At 35.6% G+C, this 22237-nt stretch overlaps 1 protein-coding gene across 1 annotated transcript; it reads right to left on the reverse strand.

Annotated features, from left to right (window-relative positions):
- Positions 1-17953: 17953 nt before the first annotated feature.
- Positions 17954-19755, reverse strand: LOC126678293 (uncharacterized). Its single transcript, XM_050373196.1, has 3 exons — positions 19278-19755; positions 18107-18251; positions 17954-17990 (listed from the first exon to the last, which is right to left on the reverse strand). Exons 1-3 carry the CDS (start codon positions 19753-19755, stop codon positions 17954-17956), a joined length of 660 nt encoding a protein of 219 aa, XP_050229153.1.
- Between the last annotated feature and the right edge of the window lie 2482 nt (positions 19756-22237).

Below are 22237 nucleotides of genomic sequence, written 5' to 3' on the forward strand. Positions count from 1 at the left end.
CAGTAAATTCCCCCCCTCCCCATCCGTGCTTTTATATATAGTACTAGCGTTCAGCCACGTGCTACGCACGTGAGCGATATTTACATGACCCGTTGTGTATATTAAATATTAATTAAATTATTAAATATAATAAATTTTAAAGAAATTATAATAAATTATTTTTGTTCAAAATTGAAATTTTTGCACGATATTTATATGATCTGCTATGAATAATTACATATCAATTAAAGTAATAAGATTGATATTTTACTTATTAATAAAACAATAATTAATAATTTAATGGTAAGAATTAATTTGGAGAAGTCATAGTTAAAATTTAGAGAGGATGGGCCTATTTGAAAATGCATGAAAATTTGGTATGACCCGTTATTTAAATTAAATATTAATTAAAGTATTAAATATATAATATTTTATTTTTTAAGTTATTATAAATTATTTTCATTTAAACTGAAACGATATCACGTTCATAATATTAATATGACCCACCATAAATATAATATTAATTTATTATTATTCACTACATTTTAGTTTTTCATGATTTTGGAATCTAAGTTGAATTAATATTCATGTAACATTTATATAAACTACTATATATTAAAATAAATTTTTATTTTATTTTTTGAACGTATTTTAAACTCAGTTTGATATGACCCCGTTACATATATCAAATATTAATTAAATCATAAAGTATTTTTATAGTTATTAATAAATACTATTAATTTTGAATTGAAACTCAATTTCTTTTAAGAACGTGGACGACACCATGATATTTTTGATAGGCCTTATATATAACATTCGATGTTTCTTTCAAAAAATATTGAATTAAAATAATAAATATAATCTATTAATTGAATAATAGTATTATTTAGATCAACAAAACTTACTTAAATGATAAATTAATAATAAATGAAAAATGACTATTTAATAAATAAGCTTGCCCCGTTTGTAAATGAAAATAAATTGAAAAATCACAACCACGTCCTTTAGAAAGATAAACCCATGTATGTCTTCATTTGCAAATTTATGGTGCAAAATCGCCCTTTGTCGAATCAAAATTTCCAATTAAAAACTAATTTAAACATACTGTAGGATAATTAGAAACGGGTTAATACATTATTTGACCCTCAAACTATACATTTTTATTCCCTGAGACTCTTAAACTAATTTGATATTTTATTGGACCTCTTAACTTTATTTTTTGTTCTATTTAACCCATCAACTGCAACTTTTTTGCCGATCTGACATTTTTCCTCCAACGTGGTAAAAGCGCGTGGTTTCAAACGCTTCTAAGCGCGTGAAGGATAATTAAAATGCAGAAAGTGTTCTATTGAACCCCCGAACTATACTATTTTGTTTTATTTGACCCCAGAACTTAATTTATTTTCCTATTACACCTTCAAACTTTTAATTTTTACCCATTTAATCTTATCGAAAATATAATTATTTAATTTTTATCCATTTAATCTTCTAGAAAAATAAAAAACTATTGAAATTTAGTCAAATAATTACATAATATAACTTCTTGTACATGTAAATATTTGTTTACATTTCAATAATGATAAATGAAGTTTGTCTGTTTTTAACGATTTATAAAATATAGAAATTTACTATACTGTGATAATATTAAAAAAAAAACTACATTTTTTTCAAAAAATTATAATTTTTAGTGTGTTTCACGAATTTCCAATTTTAAAATTTTAATACACCAGCTTTTAATTTTTTGCAATTTCAAACTTTTAAAATCAATTCTAAATTTTTAAAATTTGTGTTAAAATTGGAAAACACGCTAAATTTCATGATTTTTAAAGTTTTAAATGATTTTTTCAAATAATATGTAAAGTACATCACTTTTTATTTTAAATTAAAACAAATAAGGCTTAATATATTTTTTGACCTAAACCTTACCCTTTTAATCCCTAAAACCTCTAAATTATTTTAGTGTTCCTTTTGGACCTCTTAACTATTTTTTTTATTCTATTTAACCTCATGTCAGCAAAGCCATGTCAGTAATTTTATTCACGTCATCGCGCGTGGTGTGCACATTCCGAATGAGGGGTTAAATAGAATAAAAAAAAGAATTAAGAGGTCCAAAAGAACACGAAATTAGTTTAGAGGTCGCAAAAAATAAAATAGTATAATTTAGGGGTTAAATCATGTATTAAGCCAATTAGAAACCATACTCTTGTTATTAGACTTTCCTTAACAACCACCTAACAACTTTTAATAATTGCCGAACTTTATCTCATGTATTAAATGTATATATATATATATATATATATATATTAGAGATTTATTAATTATCGATTACATTATTTCATTTCAATAGAAAATAAAAATTACATAAATATGGTTCGTTGTATAAATAACATCCTTATTTAATTTATATTTTCTTATTGAATATTAATAAAATTATTAAATATAATATTTTAGCTCTAAATAAATTTATCTTTTTTATTACCTTTGTTTTTTGCAATTATCCTAGCAACGGTTATGGCCTTTAAATAGAAGATACTAATATATATCTATTGCTGTAGTTTTTAATTATTTAAATTTTAGAGAAAATTCTATTATAAGTAATAGTGGTAGAATGAAAGATAACATGCAGCTAGTTATGGTGTCCATCTGAGAGTCTAATGGCAAAAGAATTCGAGTCACTAACTCATTTGAGTTTGGCGAAAAATCAAGACTTTGTGGTGCAGTAGGAGTCATAGAAGTATGTGTTTAACTCTAGTTTAACTACTATAAATTTATAGGATTTACGTTTAGAATTAAAAATTTTTTGGTAGAATTTAATTTGTACTGAATTACTATTATCTTAATAATTATATTTTAATCCTAATACAATCTATTATTGTAATTTTGTCTGTAGTCCCCTCCCCCTTCGCTTTTATAGTATAGTTGTAGATTATAGATATAGATATTCATATGACCCGTTATATATAAAAATTGTTAAATAAAATATATTTATATATTTATCCAGAGATAAAATTAAATCATGCACAAGAAGTTTAAACTGAAAGAACAAATATGTATGCTTCAAATTTTAGGCAAAAAAGTTATAAGAATTTCATAAATATGATAATCAAAGGGAACACTAATTCGACAAAACTAATAAAGCGCGAAAAACGCTCTAATAAGTAATAACATCATGATTAACTAAGTATGGTACCTTTCATTTGACTGTCCAGAATAATTAATACCTAAACAAAATCATAAACAAAGGAGAAGAAATGAATCAAAAATCAAACAAAGATAATGACCGGTTCAAATAGTTGATCCATTTTCTCTATATGTTTCGTGGTGAGAGGCAGTGTCAATAACAGAGAAGACATATCATAAAGAAATACAGTTTTTTTTTTTTGATCAATAAAGAAATACAGTTTTTGACTTTTTGTCAAAAGCAAAAAAATGAAACTATTAACAATTTGTTTCTTGCCAATAGTTGTATAGACGAAGGGCTACAAATAATGGTACTACATTGCACACGAGGAGTAAATGAATAGCACTGCTATGCTTAAACTTTAAGTATAAGAACATTGCGTATAAAGATAAAGAGTTACTACTAAAATTAAACTCTTAATTAGTTTATATTTAGTCCAACTATTGAAATTGACTCCTATTAAAAATTAAATTTTTACTATTTGTGTTATTTATTTATTTTTTATCCTATTTAATTAACTCTGTAACTTTTTATTAATTACTAAAAGTTAACATTGTATAATAACTTTAAATTAATATATTTTTTGATTTAAAATTAGACTCCTATTTAATTTTGTGTTTTTTTCCTTATTAGAGTAAAACTCTTAGTTAATTACATTTGTTGTAATTATTAATTTATGTTGACCCTAATATCGTAATTTTGTCTGCCCCCCCCCCCTCCCACATATAAGATAGTTACTAGCGTTTCTCCACGTGCTATGCACGTAAGCGACATTCACACATGACCCGTTGTTTATATTAAAAGTAAAAGTTAATTAAATTATAAAATAGTTTTGCTTTGAATAAATATATAAACTAAAAGAATTATTTCATAAAATCTGTATATAAAATATTATAAAAATCAATTATTTGACCTAATATACAATTTTATTATATTTGTAAGTAATTATTAAACAAAACATAGAAAAAGAGTGTTCACTACTCCTATTGATTAAAGATTCAGCTCAAATGATAATTACCTGATTATTAGCTGCCACACTGCCATCCATAAAATCAAATTCTCTCATCCTTCCACACAAACAGTTGTATAATATAGAAAAAAAATCGTTACAGGAGTTCTTCTTCACATTAATTATGAAGAAAAAAAAATCATAAATTTCATAATAATCAATACCATTAATTACTAAATTATATATAGGAAAGATTAGGAACAGACTCCTATTAAGTCTTAAATTATACTCCTACTTTCTATTAGAATTAGGCTTATACTAAAATTTATATTGTTTCTAGAAGTTAAATTTTTAATCTTTTAATTATAATAATATGAAGTATAATTAATACGTTTAACTTTCTAGCTAGCAATTAGGACAATAAATAACTTATATATTTGCTTAATTTATGTTTTTATTATTGCATAATAATTTTAGAGGCATGCACGGTACATTGATAGTTTAGTGGTGTCGTGTTCATCTAAATATACTTGGAGAATTGGACAATCAATATAACTTCTTGAAGCAAAAGAGTTATTGGCAAATTTTAAACTACTGAAATTAGAGTCCTAATAACTTTATTATTTCTTATTAAAGTCCTTATCCTATTCAAATTGTTATGTTGCCAAATTTTAATTCGTTAATAATTCTCAAACTTGCCATACTATTTATTCTCATCTTCATAGTCCTTATTCTATTCAAATTGTTATGTTGTCGAACTACATTTAACTTCTATTACATTATATGTATTTAATTAATCTTTTATTGTTTTATTCTTTCAATTATAAACTATACCTTCAATGAACCTTTAATGAAGCCTATTAGCGTAATTTTGCCTGTCCCCCTCCCCCTTCCCCCTCCCCTTTCCCTTCCCACATATAAGATAGTTATAGATAGATAAGTTATTATGGACTACTCCTATTAAAATTCTACTTATTATATTTATAATCTAATATAAATTGCACCTAGCTCTGTAATTGTTCGCCTGAAAATATTCCGGACTCTAATCTTTGAATTTATAATCGGGATCGGTTTGAGGTTTGATACTTTAACGAGCTTATGTAGATATTCACAGGGCTTGTTTGGTTAAAAACACTTAACCACGTGATCTAAAAGTAATAAACTGGGAGCTACGAACTCAGGCAAGATTACCGAAAACTACTTCTAAATTAAAACAATCTGGAGATTGCGGGATAAAAAGCACTGGGCTTGGTTTTTGATTGATTGATTTGTTGATACAAAAATAATGAAGCTCTGAGCTATTTATAGCTCCTCATAATCAAGTCTCCTAATTTAACTAGGACTAAAACTCTAAAAAAAAAGAAAAATACTCCTAATAAGTTATAAATTCCTAATAAGAAGAAGAATAAAAACTAATAAAAAGGCTTTCTAGTGGGCTAGAATCCCTGGTAAGCCCATCTGATGTCCTTGTCCAGCAATTCTTTGGGCCGGTGTAAACAATGCCCCCAACAAGCCTGAAACTCTCATTTTGGGCTTGTTCTCCTTCTTAGGAGCAAATAAAACTGCTCGGTCCATACCTTTGGCCCAGATATCGTCGCAAATCATAACAAAGGGGTGCACATCTATAAAACCGTTCGGTACCCCATCTCTTCCACGTCACCTCCAGCTGTAACCCACGATGCCACATAGTAAATGTTTGAACCCTTCGGCTTCCATTCATTTGGCATTTTAAGAAAAATACTCAAATCACTCTCAAACTACTCACTCTCTCTGCAAAATGCAAGACTTTCTCTCTCTAAGCAACCTCCAGCTCTCTGCAAAGTTTACTCTGGTAAGCTCTTGTCCTCGCCTTTTCTATTTCTGAATCGCCCCTTTAAGTATTCGCCTAACCAAGGTGTTCTCTTATTTTGCAGTTATCATGGCTGCTCCAAACGATGCCATCGCCACCCAAGTCACCGAAAAGATCAACGAGATCTATGCTGCTGCCCCGAACACAGATTTTCAGGTAATAGTTAAAACCACCGATGACAAAGAGTGTGTCGGTCCAATCCTTGTTTTGCCCAGTCATCTATGCGAGAAAGCCACTCCATTCCATGAAGAAGTCCCACCATGCTTTTTGCTCCCCCATCAGTCATCCGTCTGGGTTAACACGATGTTCAGGAACTGGCCGACTGGCCACAAAGGGTATCAAGAATTGGTAAACAGACTAAAACCACATTTCGGCCAACTATGGAAAGATGTCGGAATCTACGATATGATCGGCCTCTGCAAGGCCAGTAGACCTATAGCGAAGCATTACATCATGGGTGCTTCCCTCTTCTGGTCGACCGCCGTCCACTGCTTCTGCTTTAAATTCGGCATGATGACCATCACGCTCCTCAACATGGCGACCATGTTAAACATTCCAGTTATAGGCGAACGTATTTTGCCTAATTTGGACGCTGAAGTCCCAGTTTTTAAACTGACGAAAGCTCAAAGAAGTTATGGTCCTTTCGTCAACCTTTTTATGGGCGAAGAACATTACAAACCGGACACCCAAGAACATATCGCCTTCCTTGCCTTCTTCATTGCTAAATTTGTCCTCTGCACCTCCTCGTTCAAAGTCACCACCGACTGCTTCACCCTCGCTACTGCTCTCGCCGAAGGTCGCAAGTGCAACTTGGGGAAATTTATGCTTGCTCACTTGTACAGGAGCCTCAACGAAATCGCCCCTCATGACGATACAAGGGTTTTTCAATGCCCAAGTGGTTCTCTCTGGGTTTTACAGCTGTGGCTCGCCCTTTACTTCCCAGAACTCTTTGAAGTCGGTCCTCATATCAAGGCAGAATTATGTGGTTACCAGCTCATCGCCGCCGGAACTCGCCTCCCTCATGTCTTGGACGTTTTAGAAGTCTTCACCAACTCTATCAGGGCTTCTGAATTATTCTGCCCGATTTTGACCCTGAAGTACCCTCCTGCCTGGTTGTTTCTCGCCTGGGACTGTGATGATTCGGAGGAAGCAAGGGCTGATCCACAATTCAAACGTGGCGGCCAATACTGGGGCAGTGCCTTGAAATCCCGGAATTTAATCGCCAGTCTAGAATACAAGCGTAGCAGTCTAGAGGCATACTGCCCTAATTACGTCGCCCATCAATTTGGTTTTAGTCAAGGAATTCCCTGTCCTTTATTGATCTCCGTCAATAATCGCGGGACCTACAGACCCTCTTTAGAAGACTACCCCGACCTCCAATTCATCTGTCGCCTAAACAAGGCTTACCTCCCTCCTATCTCTGAAATATCTCGCCCTTCTGTGTCTCCAACATGTACCCCTGAATACGAAAGCTGGTGGGCTTCGGTCATAGAGTCCTATTTCGACCTCTCACCAAAAGAAATCCTCAGTCTTCATAATTTTTCTTTACCTCCTTTATCTCGAAACCCCACTCATGCCGATCTGTTTCTTTTGTAGGCACCGAAACGATCCAAATTCGAAGGTAACCTTTTTCATCTTTTCGAAATAGCTAAGTTTGAGCGTTTTTACAAATTTAAATATGACCCCCGAGATCGCCCCGGTATGAACCTAAAAATGCAAAAATATAGGCGAATAGCTAGGTTGAAATATGACGGAAAAATGAAAAAAGTCTGGAAGGAACATTATGAGCCTAAGTATTCCTATGAATTTTATCTTGCCCATATTCGCCCTAAGTTCAAATATAAAAGCCCACCAGTACCAAAAGTCAATATGTCTACTGTCGATCCAATAAAACTCCCTAAGAAAAGGGCGAAAAAACGTAAACCTCACATAACAAGTGAAGGTGTATCTTATACTGGCATCAGATGCCCTTCTGATGCCGAGGCGATAGCTGAACTGGTCAAAATCGTTTATAATAATACCAGGTAATCCCATGAGTTACCTTAAGAATTTATTAAAACCATCGTTCTAACTCTGTTTTCTTTCAGTTGGCGTCTCGAGGTGGAACAAAGGCGATGTCTTTGATACAGATGGTGAAGAAAATACGGAGACAAAGAAGGCTAAGTCAAAGCGTCCCGCCAGTAAGAAATCGTCTAGGAAAGAACCTAAGGCGAAAAAGGCAAAGAAAGAGTCTTTTGGGTCTCGGATGTTCGACCATCTCCCAACGAAGTTCCCCCCGTACAACCTTCAAGTGCTCATTCATCATCGCGGGGCAATACTGAAATTGCCGATGAGTAAACTGGTGACGAGGTTCGTTCGGCTCTTTCGTCACTTTCTCAGAAAACTGATGTGACTCCTATTGTCTCGCAAATGATGACCTTTTCGCCGCTGCCTCCACTACTATCGCCATTAAGTTCCTAACTGGTTAATCTACCGGCGCGCCTTGCTGCCAAAACTAAGGTATCCCATCTTTGTTTTGCATTGTCGTAATAGTAATCTAGCAGCTGATATTTTATTATGGACAAACTTGGCAGATACCAGTTGAGACTTCGGCACATGATGACATTGCGGCGAAGGCGGCGACTTTTTTAATTCTGACAGCGAAGACAAGGACTCGCCAATACTTGAGGGCGAAACTCAAATGGAAGTATCCAGCGACCCTTCCGAAAATTGGTGTGATTGCTTGGACGTAGTCTCTGACTTGAAGTCTCAAGGTACTTCTATTTTCAAGTCGCCGAAAGACTTCGAGAGGCTCAAGAAGTCTGCGAATGTCCTGGCCGACGCTCCTCCAGAAGTTCTCAGTGATAAGGCTCGTGGTGCCATGGCCAAACTATCTGCTTTGCTCTCGGCCTTCCAGAAGATTTATGATGAGTCCATGGCGATTCAATCTGAGCATGACAAGTTAACGCTTCAGGAGACCAAGGCAAAAGAAAAGCTGGAGGAGTTGAAGGTGACTGTGAAGTCAGCGATTTCCACCCTGAACACTCGCCGAGACCGTGCCAAAGAGCTTCAAGAGAAAATCGCTGCTATGAAACTCGAGCTTGAGATAGAAGAAAAGGACATTGGCGAGCTTGAAACTTCCATGGACAAGAATTTGCTCGAGGGTATCGATGTCAAGAAGAGCCGAAACCATCTGAAACAACGCATTGCAAAAATGAAGCCCCAAGTGGAGGAAGCCTGCAAATCTTTCAGCACTGTTCGCAGTGAGATTGGCGATATTTTTAGCCATTTTTAACAATGTTGTAATAGAGCTAAGTTTGGAACAATATTTTGTTAACTTTGGTTCGGCCTGGTGGCCGTTTTCTTTTGCTGTAAACAATAACATTTTGTTAATTGGCCTGGTGGCCGTTTCCTTTTTCATTTTACCTTTCCATTATTATTATCAGTTTCTAATCCGACATTTATCGGTCAATAATTAGTCCGATATCTTAACAAACTATTATACGAAATGCTGAGAACAACGAAGGACCCGTTGAAAAATTCACTGTAACGATACATGGCCGAATAAACTGAAATCTTAAAATTATCGGCCTTGTTAAGGCATTTAACAATCCATTGTAACAACAAAAGGCCGAGACGGAAATGATGCATTCGTTCATCGGCCTTGTTAAAGTATTTTACCACTCATTACATAAATCGTTGAGAAAAACGGAGGACCCATTAAAAAAACTCAACTGTAACAATAAATGGCCGAATAATGATGACATATCAAGATTATCGGCCTTGTTAAAGCATTTAACAATTCATTGTAACAATAAATGGCCAAGCCGTCAATGATGCATTCGTTCATCAGCCCTTATACGCCGAACGTTCAGCGATTTTTATGATCATAGGATGTTCGGCGAAGGCTCGCGGCAGCCATTATTCCTTGTCGGCTCCAAGCAGCCGTCGGTCAATGTTTTCCCAGCAACTGGGAACATATATTTTGAGGAACTGTCCATTGATCGCCCTGTCGTGTTCCTCCCCATCAATATTCGCCAGGACATATGCACCACCCGTGTCACGACCCAAATTATTGAGCCGAGACCGGCGCTAGGGAATGGGAGTGGTAGCTCCGAAACTCGTAGCAAGCCTAAAACCACTAATAATTTTTCGCATACAAAAACATAATATCATATATAAAATGTTTTCAGAATACTCTTTAAATAATATAATTATAGATATTAAAATATCATATTAGAGTTTACAATATAAAATATCATTTAAAGTTAAAGCATCTATCTAACACTGACAACTACTGACTACTGCAGCTCTAATAATTCATACTTGTGCAAGTCCAATGACTTCTGGCACAGTGGAGATGGTTTGTCTGATCCGACTCTGTCTACCTGCAAACATCAGAGTGAGGGGTCAGTATTTGGGGAAATACTGAGTGAGTTTGAAAGTTACTTATAGTATTATCAAAATATAGTGTCACAAGCTTATCATCGCTGCTATTTTGAGCTGCAAAACAGGGCACGTAAATTGGTCGAAGTCCAAAACAATTTTGACATTCTTATACTCCGTAGTTCCACCTACAACTTCCGTGAAGACTTCGACTTATTTCAACTTATGGTTTGTTCGCAATAAATTCCTAAAGCTGAGTCTTTAAATTGTTATTTTTGGGGCTGCAAAACAGCCCTCTATTGTTGCTGTTTCAAGCTCCAAAACAGAGAATGTCCAAAAGTCGAAACTCAAAACAAATTCGACATTCCTATACTCTGTATTCCCACCTCCAACTTTCATGAAGACATCGACTAGTTTTGATGTTCCGTTTGATCACAATAAAACTCCAAAGTTGACTTCTTAATGTGTTTTATTCATATTCAGCAAACTTCTTATTTTTCTTTAAACTTTAATCTTAAACAGTTTCTAATCCGTATTAACAATACCACGATTAATTTCTTCTAAACCAATCTATGAAACTCCTTCTATAAACTCTGCTCATTCCCAAGTAAAAATTATTACGGATCGAGGTCCGTTTTAATCCTCAAAACAGCCCTCACGGCTTGATAAAAATATTTTTACTAACTTTTTCACCACTTTCATCAATTAAAACCAACACTTTACAAATTTGCCAAACCTAAACAAAATGGATATTTTTATTCTCTATAACCTCGTCTACATATTTTATTAAGACCCGAACTAAATCCGACATATCTATCATCCTCAAATTTTACCTCAAAGTCAGCTCCTCGATATATTCAAATCTGGAATTTCATTTCCAGATTTTTCACCCAACTTCAAACATAAAGAACAATCATCAAACATCATTAAAATTCAAACCAAAATAACCATAATTCATCTACATAACACCCTTTAACAATTCCATAATATATCAAGCACAAACTATCACGTTTTAGGGTCTATTTTGGGTGATGAAACAGCCATCGTGGCTATTCTGTTTTGCTGCACAACTGCTGCCGTATGCAGCAGTGTGCTGGGGTGTTGCTGCTGCACATTTGCAGCAGCCCGCTGCTTGTTACAGCAGCAATTTGCTGCTGTAACCAGCCCCTCGTCATGCTAGCTTGACCTAGCATCGATTCCCTATACAACTAGCAACAACACAACCCTTAAACCTTGCTAAAACACATCAACAATTTATAAATATTCAGCAATTACCAAAACAGAAAATCCATCAACTTAAACTCAGCAAACACAATTCAATTCTTAACCAAATTGAAAGGTTAAGAGTTTACCTTGAGCCTTTAGGTGTTAGCTATGTAACCGAGCTTAAATCGCTGAATTCAATGATCAATTTATCGAGTTATTGAATCCGTCGTGATGGTTGCACAAGATGAAGGCAAAGAAGATGAAGGCTTCGGCATCTTCTTTACTAAGGGTTTGAGTTTTATTTTCTTATCTGATTACTTGGATTTGCTATACAAATGAAGAGGTGGGTTACATATGTCTTATTCTTATTGATTTGGTGAGGAAAAAGTCCATTCGAAGGCTTGAACTTGTCACCTCTTTTACTTTAATCCCTAAATTTTTAATTGCTTCAATTTAATTCCAAATCATTTTAAAATCAAACGCAACCTTGACGATATTTAATCATCGATAAATAATGAACCTTTATCACATTATTTATTTATCCAGGGTCAAATAAATAATTTTATTTTATTTCCCTTTTCGATTAATAAAGTTCCGCTTAATTAAAATTCTGTGGTCCAAATTACCAAAATTTAATCTTAGCTCCTTAATTTTATTTTACGAACTTTATCGTAAAAATTAGTAGCTCGGGACTTTCCATTTATTTTTATTGCATTATTAATTTTTCTTCTTTAGTCCCGCTAAATTCCAATTTATCGCATCATAATTAAATTTTTATATTGCGATAATTTTATTAAAACACTTTGGTCTAATTCTTATTTTTTTGAATTTAATTTCGATGTTCTTAATACTAAATTCATATAATTATACCTCGTGACACTTGCTATTAATATTTCCAAAAATACGGGGTATTACATTCTTCCCTCCTCATAAGAATTCGTCCTCGAATTCTAAACAAACTTTCTTACTTACTTAGACTAATATCTTTACCAGTATCCTTAATGGTTACACCATACTTGTCTTAGGGTACTTGTCGATACGTGGAATCATTATTCCAATCCTTGTACCTCTGGTGCAATGACATTAACTATAAATGTCAGACCTTTCTTAATATCGTCTTTTTAATCCATAGTGTCTCTGGAAGTCACTTCTTATCGTCATTCCTTGACGGTCTTCTCTACATACTTACTGTTAACAGAGTTTCCTAGACTTATACATTACTTGAATTACTTATCCAAAACAATTGCCTTACTTATAATTCTGCTAATCGTAATGATACATTGATCATCTTATCGTTAGTTTGCATCGTTGGCTAGTTGCCTCGTTGGCTTATTGCCTTGTTGACTCGTCAACATCATGATCTTGTATCATGAGTCAAGTCTCTCTTAGACTTACTCTATGTTCATTAATCTCGAAGTGTATCAAGTTTAACTAATTAAACTTGATTATCCTCCTAGCTATCATCTTTGATAGATACTATACTTCCTTCCCTATATCCTTAACAACTCGTTCTACGTTGGTCTATAACCCGTAGATAACTTATACTTGGAGTTATAGAAATAACGTCTTTAGAAATCTATGATAACTCCTCGTTTTTACTTGTAATGTCCTTGCAATCAAACTCCTCATGAGTACTCTTATTCACGACTTATCCTTGTCGTTGTCTTTCATGTCATCCTTCATTGTCGCATCTCCAATTGTCGACGACAATATCAAACGTTGTTTACCTTGGATAACTTCAGTACTCAACGTACTAACGTTCACCGATACTTATGGAATGCATCTTACACTAACATTTGTTCTGTCAGCATAACCAATATCAAGCCTTATAATCGTACTCCTTTAACACTTCTCAATCCTTATGTGGAATCTATGTCGATTCTTACATTCGACCTTCACAACATCTTTCGAATCTTTCCTCACACTAGTTACTTCCATATAGAATCGCCTCGATCGGTCCAGACGTCTCTCTCGATATCGCAATCTTAACTATACATGTTCTTCTTCTTTAACTCGTCATTTATATATCTTTACCACACACTAAATCATTTGTATCCAATGAGTGGTTATCCTATGCCCCCATACTTGATCCATCGTAGTTTGTCTTACACGCTATTATTTCTCTGTCAAACTCTTGGATCTTAAGCCCTTATTGACTCATATATCCCTTTTTGTTTCTCTTTGAATCATATCATAGCTCAACTCTTCTTTGTACACCGTTTTATCACTTTCTTTGTTTATCGTAGCATCTTTATCCGGGTACCTTTATTCTTAGCACGTTACATATCTCAAGCAATAGCTTATTCTATCTTCTTCATTAATCATGTGTTTCACACCACATACATCCTATACATCTTTTACATTCACACTCCTTATATTCCTTATACATTCGTAGTTCATTTCTAGACTGCTTACTTAAATAATTTTTCTGACAGTGTTCGTATGAAAATTGTCGTTTAATCCTTCGATCGACAATCAGAACGGTTAACTCTTAGTCAACCTTCTTAGAAACATCATCTTCCGATATTAAATCGATCCAACGGTTCAATCAAAAGATATCTTAGTTTTACTAGATTTAACGATCTTTTGATATCGCGTAAAATTCGCGTCATCCACTCGTAGAGATGATCTTCGTATCTCTAATGTTTAAGCTATGGGTCGATTACTATGTTCAACTACCATCTTTCATACTTCTATTGTGTTGTAGCATGGTGTCCTAATCACTTCGTTTAAAGATAGGGACATCCTAGTTCATCGTTCAATCGATTAGACTTCGCTACTCACGTACATCTTATCATTTCGCTTATCGTATATAAACTCCATTCTTCTTATATACTTCTTCTCTTATCTCGTAGTTTGACGTCTTCGACATCTCGTTAAAAAGGGCGTTCACTTTCTAACTCGTCGCTATTCGAATATACATTACTATCCGAATACATATGCTATTCTAGTCGTATCTTATCTCGTTCAATCAAAACTAACTACATATGCTAGAAGCATAATTTTTTATGTTCTCGCGGTTATATGTATTCATTCTCCATGTGGCCTTGATCGCAGCTTCCTCTCGAGCACTTCACTTCCGTTACAGAGCTTTGGTCTAGGTATACTCACACTAAAAACAAAACTCTTGAAAACTCTTTCAAATAAAACGACTAATTTGAAAATTCCATTTAAATTTTAGCAAATTGTGCACTAGGGTGATTATGTCTCTCATCCCCAAAGAGTTGCCACATCTCACCTCTTCGTCTGAACATAATGCATATGATGCATGTACTATTAATGCATGTATTGATGTATGTAGTGATGCATTTCTATCAATGTCGTGGCAATCATGTATTTCTGTATCGGGTCTACGCACAATTATGCTTTTAGAATCGTTAAATAAATAACTTTAACAAGTTATAAACTTTAAGTTTTGTAAGTTCTCTAGACCTTAAAACTCTGTTTCCGGCAAGTTTCTCCCACTTCTGTAACTTTGCATTCCTTCTTCACACTCTTTCTGAAATTTCGATCGATCGAATTTAATAGCATCTCTCGCGTTATTTGATGCTAAGCACACATACATACAGATATATATATATATATATATATATATATATATATATATATATATATATATATATATATATATATATATATATATATATATATATATATATACCCTATATGCCTGACATCGATAGCGAAGCCAACCGATGTACCCTATATGCCTGACATCGGTAGCGAAGCCAACCGATGTATCTGATTCAACTCACACAAATCAATCTCATATCATGCAAGCACATCTTATCGAAAACAAAACTATACGTATATATCCCGTATATACGCGTCACAAAAAGCAAACAAACATTTCGCAAGTTAATCTGTTATACTTATCACAAAACACATTACGTAGACGACTTGGATCAGACAAAACTTAACTCTATAGCTGCAGTAGTTCCTAGGTTACTTAACTGACAAACGCATCTTAGCAGAGGTAACTGGACCAACTGCTCTGATACCACAATTGTCACGACCCAAATTATTGAGCCGAGACCGGCGCTAGGGAATGGGAGTGGTAGCTCCGAAACCCGTAGCAAGCCTAAAACCACTAATAATTTTTCGCATACAAAAACATAATATCATATATAAAATGTTTTCAGAATACTCTTTAAATAATATAATTATAGATATTAAAATATCATATTAGAGTTTACAATATAAAATATCATTTAAAGTTAAAGCATCTATCTAACACTGACAACTATTGACTACTGCAGCTCTAATAATTCATACTTGTGCAAGTCCAATGACTTCTGGCACAGTGGAGATGGTTTGTCTGATCCGACTCTGCTACCTGCAAACATCAGAGTGAGGGGTCAATATTTGGGGAAATACTGAGTGAGTTTGAAAGTTACTTATAGTATTATCAAAATATAGTGTCACACGCTTAATATGTATATAAATTTATGATACAAGCAAACATTATAAATTTTAAAAGTGTGAGTCCAACTCACTAGATACGGGGACTTCTAGACTACACCGTAGCCGAGTGCTCACTCCTATCGAAATCATAAAGTGTGAGTCCAACTCACTAGATACGGGGACTTCTAGACTACACCGTAGCCGAGTGCTCACTCGTATCGAAATCATAAAGTGTGAGTCCAACTCACTGGTGGGCCCAGCCCACTAGATACGGGAACTTCCAGACTACACCGTAGCCGAGTTCACTCTCGTATCGAATTCATATCATTTCATGCATAAATATATATTAAATTCTAATCACAAAGTCAGGCACTTTAGACTAACTCACTAATGATCACGCAGCCTATTGACACCCAATAGGTAGTTGGTCTCTTCGGACCGCACACTAGACATTCATCTTCAAATCAACGAATACACAACATCTATATAATCAAATTCATCAAACCTAACATCTCATATAAACAGTTCATATAAAAACGATATACGGATAATAATAATAATACTAATAAGGTATGAAAATAACTTTTATAATAATACGTAAAAGTAAATTGCCACTCACAGTGACCGCTATTCCTTATATCCGAACGTAAGCTCCAGGAGACTGGTCCGTCAATCCTCGTCGAGCTTCTTGATTCATCATACTCGTAGCTTGATATTTCGTCGTATCTAATATAGAATTCTATTGTTAGAATTTCTAATAATAAGTTCTATTTTAATTAACTTTGGTATTAATCAAAATCATATTTGATTAACCAAAACAATTTACTTCAAATAACTTAACATTTTAAGTTAACTTTAACTTGTTCAAAAATTGCTTTTCTAGCCCACTTCGGCTATCAAAACGCTCATCTAAAACCGCCCGTTGACCTAACACATTTTACATTCCTGTAGTTTATAATATCGTAAACAACTTTCCTTTAGACTCGAACTTCATTCGATATCTCTAAGGTCTCCAAAATATTGCTCAAAGTTAGCTTATGAAATTGTCCTATTTATTTCATGTTTTTCGACCAATTTTGAGCTATTAAAATTATTACTTAGAGTCATCCAAACTCTAAATAAAAATTACATTCCTAAAGTTTGGAATGCCGCCTACAATATTCGTTTAGACCTTAATTTGAAAATAGCGCTGGAAAGTGTCGGAAATGGGTTTTGAAGTTGGTATCTCAAATCTGAGTATAAAAGCTGTCAAAATAGCTTATCATCGCTGCTATTTTGAGCTGCAAAACAGGGCACGTAAATTGGTCGAAGTCCAAAACAATTTTGACATTCTTATACTCCATAGTTCCACCTACAACTTCCGTGAAGACTTCGACTTATTTCAACTTATGGTTTGTTCGCAATAAATTCCTAAAGCTGAGTCTTTAAATTGTTATTTTTGGGGCTGCAAAACAGCCCTCTATTGTTGCTGTTTCAAGCTCCAAAACAGAGCATGTCCAAAAGTCGAAACTCAAAACAAATTCGACATTCCTATACTCTGTATTCCCACCTCCAACTTTCATGAAGACATCGACTAGTTTTGATGTTCCGTTTGATCACAATAAAACTCCAAAGTTGACTTCTTAATGTGTTTTATTCATATTCAGCAAACTTCTTATTTTTCTTTAAACTTTAATCTTAAACAGTTTCTAATCCGTATTAACAATACCACGATTAATTTCTTCTAAACCAATCTATGAAACTCCTTCTATAAACTCTGCTCATTCCCAAGTAAAAATTATTACGGATCGAGGTCCGTTTTAATCCTCAAAACAGCCCTCACGGCTTGATAAAAACATTTTTACTAACTTTTTCACCACTTTCATCAATTAAAACCAACACTTTACAAATTTGCCAAACCTAAACAAAATGGATATTTTTATTCTCTATAACCTCGTCTACATATTTTATTAAGACCCGAACTAAATCCGACATATCTATCATCCTCAAATTTTACCTCAAAGTCAGCTCCTCGATATGTTCAAATCTGGAATTTCATTTCCAGATTTTTCACCCAACTTCAAACATAAAGAACAATCATCAAACATCATTAAAATTCAAACCAAAATTAACCATAATTCATCTACATAACACCCTTTAACAATTCCATAACATATCAAGCACAAACTATCACGTTTTAGGGTCTATTTTGGGTGATGAAACAGCCATCGTGGCTATTCTGTTTTGCTGCACAACTGCTGCCGTATGCAGCAGTGTGCTGGGGTGTTGCTGCTGCACATTTGCAGCAGCCCGCTGCTTGTTACAGCAGCAATTTGCTGCTGTAACCAGCCCCTCGTCATGCTAGCTTGACCTAGCATCGATTCCCTATACAACTAGCAACAACACAACCCTTAAACCTTGCTAAAACACATCAACAATTTATCAATATTCAGCAATTACCAAAACAGAAAATCCATCAACTTAAACTCAGCAAACACAATTCAATTCTTAACCAAATTGAAAGGTTAAGAGTTTACCTTGACCCCTTAGGTGTTAGCTATGTAACCGAGCTTAAATCGCTGAATTCAATGATCAATTTATCGAGTTATTGAATCCGTCGTGATGGTTGCACAAGATGAAGGCAAAGAAGATGAAGGCTTCGACATCTTCTTTACTAAGGGTTTGAGTTTTATTTTCTTATCTGATTACTTGGATTTGCTATACAAATGAAGAGGTGGGTTACATATGTCTTATTCTTATTGATTTGGTGAGGAAAAAGTCCATTTGAAGGCTTGAACTTGTCACCTCTTTTACTTTAATCCCTAAATTTTTAATTGCTTCAATTTAATTCCAAATCATTTTAAAATCAAACGCAACCTTGACGATATTTAATCATCGATAAATAATGAACCTTTATCACATTATTTATTTATCCAGGGTCAAATAAATAATTTTATTTTATTTCCCTTTTCGATTAATAAAGTTCCGCTTAATTAAAATTATTTGGTCCAAATTACCAAAATTTAATCTTAGCTCCTTAATTTTATTTTACGAACTTTATCGTAAAAATTAGTAGCTCGGGACTTTCCATTTATTTTTATTGCATTTATTAATTTTTCTTCTTTAGTCCCGCTAAATTCCAATTTATCGCATCATAATTAAATTTTTATATTGCGATAATTTTATTAAAACACTTTGGTCTAATTCTTATTTTTTTTGAATTTAATTTCGATGTTCTTAATACTAAATTCATATAATTATACCTCGTGACACTTGCTATTAATATTTCCAAAATTACGGGGTATTACAACCCGTCATCTTGGCAGTTACAATAAACGGGCCTTCCCAGTTCGGACTCTATTTACCAAGCCGCTTGTCTTTATGGCCAATGGGTAAGATTGCTTTCCAAACCATGTCGCCTATGGCAAATGTCTTTGGTTTTACTCGCTTGTTGTATGCTCTTTCGACCCTTCTTTTCTGGGCCTCGAGGTGGTCTAACGCTGCCAGTCTCTCCTCATCGAGATCTAAAGAGTCTATTACCATCTTATCAAAGTAATCATCTTTAGACAATCTATTCTGATAAAGACGGCGAGTCGGCATCACAGTGAGCTCCATTGGTAACATCGCATCGTACCCATACACCATTCGGAAAGGCGAAGTTCCTGTGGCCGATTTTTGGCTGGTTCTACTCGCCCAAACTGCCTCTGACAGTAAAACGTGCCACTGTCTTGGGTTTTCCTCAATCATCTTCTGGACGATAAGTTTAATAGCCTTGTTTGTTGCTTCGGCCTGTCTGTTGGCTTGCACGTAGTACGGTGTTGAGTGAAGCATCTTGATCTTCATCTGAGAAGCCTACCAAACTATATCGCCTCCTGTGAACATCGTCCCTTGATCTATAGTTATTGATTCAGGCAACCCGTGTCGGTGGACGATGTATTCTTTAAAGAACTTGATCACAGCTTCTTGCGTGGGCGATTTCAGAGGCTTTGCCTCGACCCATTTGGTGAAGTAGCAAGTGGCGATGATAACAAAAGTATGGCCATCTGACGAGCCAGGATATATCTTCCCTATGAGGTCGACCGCCTATCCTCTAAATGGCCATGGCTTAATAATGGAGTGGAGTTCTTCGGCCGGGACATGCTGTATAGGACCGCATTTCTGACAGGCCTCGCACCCCTTAGCGTATCTTATGCAGTCTTGTTCCATCTTCGGCCAATAATAGCCGTATTTATGGATCATCCATCTCATTCTAAGGCCCGCCTGGTGAGCGCCAGCTATCCCTTCATGTACTTCGGCCATTGCTAGCATTTCTTCCTTGGGGCCGATGCATCTGAAAAGTAGCCCTTCAAAGCCCTTTTTGTACAAGTCGCCTGCTAAAACAACGTAATTTAGGGCCAAGGTCCTTAACCTCCTATTCGTATGGTCTGGCTTCTCAAACCAGTTTAAGATTTCAGTTCTCCAATCTTAAATAACATCAAGTTGGTAGGCCGAAAATCTCCTCTCGTCAATGGTGATGCCCCCAGTATGAAGATTCGGCACTTCTCTTTCGATTGCATCCAAGTGGAGGTTTATTTTGTATCCACTACCGTGCTGAGCTAAATCATTCGCAACAACATTATCGGCCCTCTCTGTGTATTCTATCCTTGTGTCCTGAAAGCCTTCGATGAGATATTTCACCTTGTTGCAATACCTTACCAATATTTCAGACTCGCATTTGAATTCTTCAATTACTTGTTTGATGACCAGCATAGAATCGCCTTTAACGTTGATCGCCTTTGCCCCCCAGTTCGGGCAAGATCTCGACACCGAATATTAGGGCTTCGTATTCTGCGTGATTGTTGGTACATTCAAATTGGAGTTTGAACGATAGTCGATAAGATGCCCCCAGGGGCGAGACAATGTGTACTCCAGCGCCTGCCCCCTAGCTAGTCCTGGACCCATCGAACCACATCTCCCATATGGCTATGTCACAGCAACTAATCGTTTCCTCCCTAAGGGTAATACCAGGATGATCGGCTAAGAAATCGGCTAACACTTGTCCTTTGACTGCCCTCTGGGGAACCTATACTAATGTAAACTCGGACATCACAATCGCCCACTTCCCAATCCGATTTCTTAAGTATGGTTTCGATAGAACATACTTAATGATATCGGTCTGGGATAGTACGTACACCACTACCGGCAACATGTAATATCGAAGTTTGCAACATGTGAAGTACAAACACAGGAACATTTTCTCTATGTCGGTATAGTGAATCTCGGTATTGGTCAATCCTCGGCTCAGGTAATAGACCGCTCTTTCGACCCCGTTATCCTCTTGGGCTAGCATGCACCCCAAGGATTCATGTGCAGCCGATAAATAGAGTAGCAATGGCTTATTCGGCTTTAGAGGGGTCATAACCGGAGGTTTGGCTAAGTACTCTTTTAAGTTGTCGAACACCCTCTATTGCTCGTCCGTCCATATCCAGTTATCGGTCTCTTTTCCTCGTAGTAAGACACTCCAACTGCGAAGTCGGCCTGCTGTGTTTGCTATAAATCGTCTAAGGAAATTAATTTGACCGATGAGCCTCTGGAGCTGCTTCTTGGTTTTGGGTGGTTCAGCATTGATGATCGCCTTAGCTTTATTCTTATCTATTTCTACTCCCCGCTGGTGAACCAAGAAACCCAAGAAGTTTCCAGCTGAAACGCCGAAAGCACATTTAAGAGGATTCATTTTCAATCTGTTGGACCGTATGCGTTCGAACCCCTTCCTTAGATCGGCCATATGGAGTGCTTCGGTATTCGACTTCACCACCACATCGTCGATGTAAACTTCGAGGCAATCAAGTCCTCTGAACATTTTGTTCATCGCTCTTTGGTAGGTTGCCCCCGCATTTCTTAAGCCGAAAGGCATGACGACCTATTCGTAAGCTCCAATCGGCCCGGGACATCTGAAAGCAGTTTTAGATATGTCCTCTTTGCTGATTGGGACTTGGTTGTACCCGGAATGTGCATCAAGGAAACTAAGTATCGTGTGCCCCGCTGCCCTATCTATCAGCATATCGGCCACAGGCATCGGGTACTCGTCCTTAGGCGTGGCCAGGTTGAGGTTTCGAAAATCCACACATATCCTTAGCTTTCCATTTTTATTCATCACAAGGACGATGTTGGAGAGCCATTCGGTGTACTGAGCTTCTCGAATAAACTTAGCATCTTCCAATCGTTTAATTTCGTCCTGGGTGAGTGTATCCACTTCCCTTGACATTAGTCAGGGGGGCTACCAAAATGGACGAAATCCACTTTTCAAAGGGAGCTTGTGTTCAGCGATATTGGGATCAAGGCCCGG

The sequence above is a fragment of the Mercurialis annua genome, linkage group LG4 (assembly GCF_937616625.2).
Source record: "Mercurialis annua linkage group LG4, ddMerAnnu1.2, whole genome shotgun sequence".
Taxonomy (NCBI): domain Eukaryota; kingdom Viridiplantae; phylum Streptophyta; class Magnoliopsida; order Malpighiales; family Euphorbiaceae; genus Mercurialis; species Mercurialis annua.